The 9,258-nt window shown below is 47.2% G+C and overlaps 1 protein-coding gene across 1 annotated transcript; it reads left to right on the plus strand.

Annotated features, from left to right (window-relative positions):
- Nucleotides 1-7,203: 7,203 nt before the first annotated feature.
- On the plus strand, nt 7,204-8,079 carry LOC308082990 (1-acyl-sn-glycerol-3-phosphate acyltransferase alpha-like; the record flags this gene model as incomplete). Its single annotated transcript, XM_080425068.1, has 1 exon — nt 7,204-8,079. The coding sequence occupies one exon, from the start codon at nt 7,204-7,206 to the stop codon at nt 8,077-8,079; it is 876 nt and encodes a 291-aa protein (XP_080281194.1).
- Between the last annotated feature and the right edge of the window lie 1,179 nt (nt 8,080-9,258).

Consider the following 9,258-nt stretch of genomic DNA (forward strand, 5'->3'; position numbering starts at 1 on the left):
GAGCCTTTTTCCTCACGTGTGTGGAGTGCGTCTCCCATTTGAGGTCCTCCTCGATGTGTACTCCGAGGAACTTGAACTCGCTGACCCTTTCCACTGCAGCACCGTCGATGAGGATGGGCGCATGGTCTCTCCGCGGCTTCCTGAAGTCCACGATCAGTTCTTTGGTCTTGTCGACGTTAAGAGAGAGGTTGTTCTCCCGGCACCAGTGTGCCAGTGATTTGATCTCCTCTCTGTAGTCAGACTCGTCGTTGTTGACGATTCGGCCTATCACTGTCGTGTCGTCCGCGTACTTTATGATGGTGTTGGAGACATGTGTGGCTATGCAGTCATACGTGTACAGGGAGTAGAGGAGAGGGCTCAGCACGCATCCCTGGGGTGCTCCGGTGTTGAGGGTCAGGGGGTCGGATGTGATGCTGCCCATTCTCACCACCTGATGTCGGTTGGACAAGAAGTCCTGTATCCAGTCGCACATGCTTGGGTGTAGCCCTAGGTCTCTGAGCTTTTTGTCAAGTATTGCTGGGACAATGGTGTTGAATGCTGAGCTGTAGTCCACGAACAGCATACGTATATATTTGTCCTTCAGCAGCTTGTTGTCCATGTGCGAGAGGACGGTGTGGAGAGCCATGGCAATAGCGTCGTCGGTGGATCTGTTTTTGCGGTATGCATACTGCCACGGATCCAGCGAGGCAGGTAGCGTGGAGCTGATGTATTCCCTCACCAGTTTCTCGAAACACTTGCTGACGATCGGGGTGAGAGCAACAGGTCTCCAGTCGTTCAGGCATGTCACTTTGGCCTTTTTGGGAATGGGCACAATGGTTGACATTTTGAACCCTGCAGGGACCACAGCCAGGGAGAGGGAGAGGTTAAAGATGTCAGCGAAGACACCCGCCAGCTGGTCTGCACATGTCTTAAGGACCCGGCCTGGAATCCCATCAGGTCCGGCTGCCTTGTGGATGTTGACCCGTGTGAAGGCTGTACGCACTTCTCTCTCCGAGATGGTTAGAGGGTTCTCCTCTGCTGGTGCTGCTGATGGCCCCGCTTGGCTGCCGCGGTTGGAGCTGATCTCAAACCGGCCGTAGAAAGTGTTCAGTTCGTTGGGGAGGGAGGCAGGCGGGTTCACCTCGCTTCTGGTTCTTGTTTTGCAGTCTGTCAAGGTGTGTACCGCCTGCCACGTGCTCCTGATGTCGCCATTGCTGAGTTTGTCTTGCATCTTTTTTGTGTAGGCCTTTTTTGCCTTCCTGATGGCGCTGTTTAGGGCCGCGCGCGTCGTGTTGCGCGTTTCCACGTCGCCAGATTTGAAACCAGCATCCCGTTCATGCAGATGTGCACGTACTCCGCTGTCCATCCATGGTTTCTGATTGGGATAGATCCGAACTGTCTTTTTTGGGACTATGTCATCTATGCACTTGCTGATAAAGCCAGTGACTGAGTCTGAGAGTTCGTTGATGTTATTCCCAGCGGCGTTCTTAAACATCCCCCAGTCAGTCTGGTAGAAGCAGGATTGTAGCATAGCGTCTGTGTCCTCAGACCAGATTCGGATTTCCTTCTCAACGACCGGCTCCCTTTTTAGCCTCTGTTTGTAGGCAGGTAGCAGCTGGATGGCGTCGTGGTCAGAGCTTCCTAGCGGTGGGCGGCGGAGAGCTTTGTATCCATCCTTGAAGGGCGTGTAGCAGTGGTCAAGAATATTGTCACCACGGGTACTGCAGGCGACATGCTGGTGGAATTTGGGAAAGACCTTTTTTAAGTCTGTCCGGTTGAAGTCGCCTAGGCAGATGACTGCGCAGTCCGGGTGGCGATTTTCTTGTGCACTGATCGCCTGGTGTAATTCCCTCATAGCTGTGTCCTTATTAGCTCCAGGATGAATGTAAACAACGGCTACAATCACAATGCTGAAGTCGCGTGGTAGGTAGAAAGGACGGCAGGCTATGATTAAAAGTTCAAGGTCTGGTGAGCAGTGACTATCTAGGATTTTAACATCTTTGCACCAGTTGTTGTTGATCAAGGCACAAACTCCCCCCCCACGTTGCTTACCGCTCAGTACAGGGTCTCTGTCCTTCCTATACGCGGTGAAGCCAGGAGGAGTGATAGAAGAATCAGATGCTAACTCCGTTAGCCACGTCTCTGTTAGAACAACAATGGACGTGTTCCTTGTCTCACTGTTATACTTTACGCGCGCTAGTAAGTCGTCCATAGTGGTCACTGTTCTTGATTCACACAGAGATCTAACGTTCGCTAGCAGGATTGAAGGCAGTGCAGGTTTATATCCACGTTTTGTTGTTCTTACGAGGAGACCCGCTCTTGTACCTCGTCGTCCAGGTCTTTTCCGTCGCCTTGGGTTTGTTGTTATTCCAGCCGGAACAAAGGGAACCCCTCCCCCCACCCAGCTGGGTGGAAGGTTTTCGGTTTTCGGTTTTCGGTTATCGGTACGTAACTCAAGCGGCGCTGAGTAGTCTCAAGGGAACGTCGCAACGTTCGGGACGGCAACTCGCTCGCTTTAGCTTGCTCGGTGGTCCCTCACGTGGCTCCAGTTCCCTTGAGACTACGCGCCTCCGAAATGGTTTAGTCAATGGGGGAGATGCGAGGCGGCTATGCACAGATTTTCGGGTTTTCCAGTTGTCTATGCACAACTGGAAAACGGGAAATCGGGTTGAAAAAAGTTGTGTGAGATCGGGTTGTTCCAAACATTGGAACTTCCTCATTGAGATCGAGAACGTCCGCATTCCATTCTTACAATGTTGTCATTCTCATAGTTATATCATGCTGGTGTAAAGTAACTAAGTATAGGTACTGAAGTATTGTCCATAAGTGCTATTTTGAGGTGCTTTTGTTTCATTTGAGTATTTCCATTTTTCGATAATTTATAGTTCTACTATTCCACTATCGCAGAGGCAAATGTGTAATTGTAAAAAAATATATATATACATATATATATATATATATATATGTATATATATATATAATAAGTTGATTAATTTATTGTTTTCACACACACACACACACACACACACACACACACACACACACACACACACACACACACACACACACACACACACACACACACTTGTCGGTGCCAGGGAGATAATTGGCTCGTACGAGTTTAAAAACAATTCTCCATTTTTCAATTTGTTTTTGGCACAGATTCCCCCCCCCCCTCCCTCCCGCCCCCCGCCCCCTCGCTTATTTGGAGAATCGTTAGAAAGGACAGCAGTGTGTCACGCGCGCACACACACACACACACACACACACACACACACACACACACACACACACACACACACACACACACACACACACACACACACACACGTGCAAGTTTGTATTACTGTGAGAATATGTACATTTTAATACGGCATTGAAAATAGCCAAATAATTTGCGATCTACAAGTTCACATTTCGTCGCAGTGTGTTGTGACCTTGTAGATCGGCGATTTCTTGGTGTGTGACACTGCCGCACAACTAAGTATATAAAAAAGTCTCTGACCCCAATGAAAGTATCTAGTAACTAAAGTTTTCAAATAATTATAGTGGAGTAAAAGTACAATATTTGCCTCTGAGATGTAGTGGAGTAGAAGTAAAAGTATTGAAAATTGGAAATACTCCAGTAAAGTAAAAATACCTAAAAATTGTACTTAAGTACAGTACTTGAGTAAATGTACTTAGTTACTTTACACCACACTGGATACATGTTGTGAAAATAGCTGATCTTCATGCTCACAATGCCTCACAATGTTTTTTTTCTTTTATTATTTTTTTAAGGTAATATTTGGTCAATGTTCGACCATGTTCTGTCAAACTACTTCAATAACGTAAAAGACACACAGACAGGGAGCTCGTTCAACCCAGATTCGGCACAAACATGGGGTCAAATGTGTTCTACTGCTATGCCACCAAAATGTGGAATGCCCTACCAACAGACGAAAAGGGTGTGTCCTTACCCTCCTTCAAAACCGCCATAAAAGAGCACCTGTCTGCAATTTGTAACTCGTATAAACATGTTCCTAATTGTAAGTCTGAACTGCAAAAATCTGTTTTCAACCATAAATCAACCATTTCTCTAGTGAGGACCATTTTCCTGGTCCTCTCTATTTGTCTTTGTCTGTTTCTCAACTACACGCACGCACGCACGCACGCACACACGCACGCACGCACACGCGCATAGTTGCTTAAAAAAACTCACTTTTTTTTGGAGCCAAATTAATTTGTTTTCTACAATAAGAAGCAAAATGATGGTTGGATCGCTTCCAGGAGCACAGACTTCAACACTTACTGGACACCCTGCTATTCACATCAGCTGTCTCCCTCTCAGCTGCCCATGTTTGTCTCCCTCTCAGCTTTCTTGCTGTCTGTCTCTCCTACGCTGTCTCACTCTCAGCTGTCCTACTGTCTGTCTCTCCTACGCTATCTCCCTCTCAGCTATCCTATTGTCTCTCTCAGCTGTCCTACTGTCTGTCTCTCTCTCAGCTGTCCTACTGTCTGTCTCTCCTACAGTTTTTATCTCAGTTATATTACTCACTGTCTCTCTTACACTGTTCCCTCTCTGCTGTCCTACTGTCTGTCTGTCCCACACTGTCTCTCTCTCAGCTGTCCTGCAGTCTGTCTCTCCTACACTGTCTCCCTCTCAGCTGTCCTGCTGTCTGTCCCTCCTACAATGTCTCTCTCTCAGCTGTCCTACTGTCTGTCTCTCATACACTGTCTCTCTCTCAGCTGTCCTGCAGTCTGTCTCTCCTACTGTCTGTCTCTGTCTCAGCTGTCCTACTGTCGTCCGTCCGTCCGTCCCTCCCTCCCCCCCCCCCCCCCCCCCCCTCTCTCTCTCTCTCTCTCTCTCTCTCTCTCAGCTATCCTACTGTCTGTCTCTCCTACTCTGTCTGCCTCTCGGGCATAATTAATCTCTTATACTTCTCAGCTTTCTTAATAACTAAAGTGTCAAGTCACTGTTAACCCTTGAATGACCAGCTGCACTCTTCCTCATCTGTCTATCTCTCTTTCACTCTGTTACTTTCTCTCTTTGAATTCATCCCTCTCTTACTCCCTCTCCCTCTCTCGCTTCTCTCTCTCTCTCTCTCTCTCTCTCTCTCTCTCTCTCTCTCTCTCTCTCTCTCTCTCTCTCTCTCTCTCTCTCTCTCTCTCTCTCTCTTCTCTCTCTCTCTGCAAAATGAAAAAGCAGAGCTCTAATCCTTCAGAATGATTACCATTTTATCTTTCAATTACTAATACTCTCCTCTCCTTCACTAATCCTCTTCCTCACTTCAGATTTCTCACAGTAATCCTTGTCAATCATTCAGAAGCTAGCCCACCCGGTCAGGTGATTCCATCCAGTTTGTTGCTCCAATACAGTGGAAATACAGAAAAGTTATATTTCATACCGACACTCATCTTTTCTTGCTACGGTATTCCCACCACCAAGAAAATATTTAACAAAAATGAATAAGGTGTGTGTGAACTTCATAATGGGCAACGAACCAGGCAACCACTAAGAGAAAGATATGGCGCTGTAGATCTGGAATCCAGAGGAGAGCAACTTGGGTTGGGAATCCAAAGTCTTGGAAAATAATATATGGTAGAAGTCGGAAGGGCATTCCCTTGGCAACTACCAACTACTATATCTCTCCTGTCGGGCAGAAACCAGCCATGTCCAAAATATCAACTTTTCATGAAATAAAACAAAATAAAAACGCAATAAAACGCAATACTGCCTCATCAAAGTTGGTATGGTGACTTTATACATTGTCAGATACTTGAATGTGTCCATAAATTATCATCACTTTACACAAATACAAATGAAGTGGAGTTTGGAGTTTTTTGGCCATTCATTTGGTGTGACGTCAAAAAAACAACTCCAAAGTTGGAGTTATAGGTGGTTTGACCGACAGTATGAGGATCCAATGGAGTTAGGAGGTTTAGTCAGAAGCACTTTCTAATTTTCTAATACTTTTCATTGGTTCAATATTTGTAAAACCCACGCAGAGATGTAAAGGGTGTTCAATAGCACTGATTTATAAAAATATATTTAAAAAAATGTTGAAAAATGGAGATGGTTTCTGCCCAAAAGCGACAATATAGTGATTTCATAAACAAGCTTCCAGTTAGACATGATTAGAGATGGTGCAACACAGTTAGCTAAACTAATCTAGAGAAGTATGTGCCAGCATGGAAGGAATTGGGTGCGCGCGTGCGTGCGTGCATGTGCTTTGCGTTTTTGTTGACACCAGTCACAAGATTGCTGTGTGTTTGAATTATACATTTATATGATTTATACATGGACCAAGCTTTCCAAGAGAAATATTCAAAGTACCAACTGTTACTTAGAATTATAACAAACTTTGGGTTCAGTGTGTAGTGTGTGCGTGGGTGGGAGAGGAGGTGATTGACCGTTTTGGACACCAGTTATTTTTAACCACACAAATCCCCATATTTGGGCGTGTCTGCCTAGGAATTCCATATATGGCCATCACTCTCCTGTGACATCATCGTGATGACGGCAGCTTCACATCATTATAATACGCTGCATTCGAAAACATGGATCAGATCCGTCTCCCTTTCCAGAGCCTCCCAGAACACTGACCCCCCTGCTGGTAGAAACCGGAAGTGTCCCTCGTTTGCACATTGCCGCTTGAGTTGTGATTGGGCGGCCACTGCAGGCCGGTCCCGCCCCCAGACAAGAATCCATCTTTTTTTGTAGATCTTACAAAACTGTTCCCTCTTCAACGTGTGTGATTCCTCAGACGGCAGCCAGGGGGACGAGAAACGGATTGTGTAGCGACTATCCGACAGAACAGCGCCTGTCCAATCACACAACAGGACAACGTCTTGTTTAATCCAATCACATAGCAGCGCTAAATCACATCAGTCACCAATCACCGGTCTGCACCCTCTTTCGGGCATCAATAATCAAACACCCTTGACTACAGTTGTGACCCTTTTGGCTTTCCATAGTTGTGTCTTTTGCGTGGTAAATTGAGACCCTTTTGACTTTCCATAGCTGTGTCTTGTGTGGTGAATTCCGACCCTGTTGGCTTTCCATAGCGGTGTCTTTTGCGTGGTGAATTGTGACCCTTTTGTCCTTCCATAGTTGTCTTTTTGCTCTGGTCATGTGCTGGTCATTTTGTGATTTTGTCTATATCTTTTGTAGCCGTGCAACCCAGTTGGTGCTTTTTACTGCATTTTACTGTGCGGCTATTTTGCACGGCAAAGCCGACCGTTATGGATGCAACGTGGATCGCTGTCCTCTTCCTGCTGCTTCTGATCTTGGTTCCACTCCTGCTGCGGACCACCGGTCTCCTTCAAGTAGAAGAAGGCAGGTGTAGTTCCGGTGCGTTGTCCTCCTGCACGGAGAGGACCGGTGCTATGTTGCTCTACTACGCGAAAAAAGGTTTCTATGTGGCGTGGATGATGCTTCTGGCGCTGCTCGCCATCCCGCTGTGCCTCCTGAAGAGTGGCGGCAGAGATGTGGAGAACATGCGGATCCTCCGCGGCATGGTGGCTCACGTCAAGTACCTGCTGGGCGTGCGCTTCCAGGTGAGCGGCCGTGAGCGTCTGCAGGCCGAGGAAGGCCCCTACGTCATCGTGTCAAACCACCAGAGCTCCCTGGACATCCTGGGCATGATGGAGGTTCTTCCGGACCGATGCACCATGGTCGCCCGCAAGCAGCTGGTGTATGTCGGCACGGTGGGCGCCGTGTGCTGGCTGGGCGGGATGGTCTTCATCAACCGCAACAAGACGGAGGACGCCAAGACGGCGATGGCCGAGGCGGCCGAGACCATGCTAAAAAAGGGGATCCGGCTGTGGATGTTCCCCGAGGGAACGCGGAACCAAGCGGGAGGAGATCTGCTGCCGTTCAAGAAGGGCGCGTTCCACCTGGCGGTGCAGGCACAGGTGCCTGTCATCCCCGTGGTGTTCTCGTCCTACAGGAGCTTCTACCGGCAGAAAGAGAAGCACTTCGGGTCGGGGACCATCCGGGTGAGGGTCCTGCCAAAGATGGAGACGAAGGGCATGACGTCGGACGACGTGGCCTCCCTCTCGGAGAAAGCCTTCGACGCCATGCGGGCAGCCTTATTGGACGCCTCCAACATCTCTTAATGCCGCAACCCTGTTGCAACGCGAGCCGCTGAAACGTAATCACCCTATGTACGGTGTAGGGATCTACGTGCTACTATCCACCAAACAAACTGTTCTTACTGGTTAGGTGATAACTACAAAATGGGTGGTCTCAGAGCTGTGGGTGGTCACCTAGTCACCTGTTCAGCACACCTAGATATCTTTACTGACCGACCTTTGTTCGGCAGTGAAAGCAGTGGGAACACATTCAGACCAGGCTATTCTATCAGCAGGGAAAGCAGTGGGAACACACATTGGCTGATGAGTTCATAAACTACCAACTATATCATGAAAAAAAACAAAAAAACAAAAAAACAATATAAAACAGGTGTCATGGTTTACTTTTTTTTTCTTTAAAAACTTGAGTTTTCATTGTGATAATGACTAAAATAAGGAGCTTAAAGTATACTATGTTAATATTATACCAGTGGTTCTCAAAGTGGGATTCCAGGGGGTCCCAAGCAAAATGTGTTTATACAGCATCACACTCATTTTAACCACATATTTTATACGATGGCTATTTATAAATAGTAAATATACAAGCTCACAGCGTGTCACTTTGCGTCGCGCTGCAAGCTTGTACATCTGCTACTTTTGAACAAGTGTTTTTTTTCTTTCACATCTCTTCTGGGGAGTCATGTGAGGGGGTTGGCCTGCCTTCTACCGCTCCGCCCATGGAGCAGTATGCGGTGCCAATTGGCATGGCTTCGTCACAGGCACGTTTAACTGTGTGGGTTGGACTCACTAGATCAAAGAGAGGGAGTAATGTGAAGACTTCTGTGAAGGGCCGTGAATTGAACGTGAAGTGATATCAAAGAAAACGTGCCAAACGGTTTTTATTATGAACAGTCTTGTAGTTCCCGGTTCCCAGTGTAACGGCATATTACTGAGAAGGTTGCACTATAAAGACGGACTGTCGAATGAAAGTGATCATCGGCGAAACTGTGACACACATTCTTTAGATGTGCAAGCAGCTAGTTGGTCACAGCCAGCTGCTAGTTTACGATGCCCCATAGTAGGCCTACACAGTGTTGTTAACCTAGCAGTCTAGTTAGTCAAAGCTTAGCCACTTCAGTAGTGTGTTTACAACTGTGTGTATTCAGCTACACCAGAGGAGGAAGCAAGGACCCTTGAATAGGCTTGGGCCGAATTAAACATTTA

Source organism: Gymnoscopelus braueri (assembly GCF_963280865.1).
Source record: "Gymnoscopelus braueri genome assembly, chromosome: 3".
Taxonomy (NCBI): domain Eukaryota; kingdom Metazoa; phylum Chordata; class Actinopteri; order Myctophiformes; family Myctophidae; genus Gymnoscopelus; species Gymnoscopelus braueri.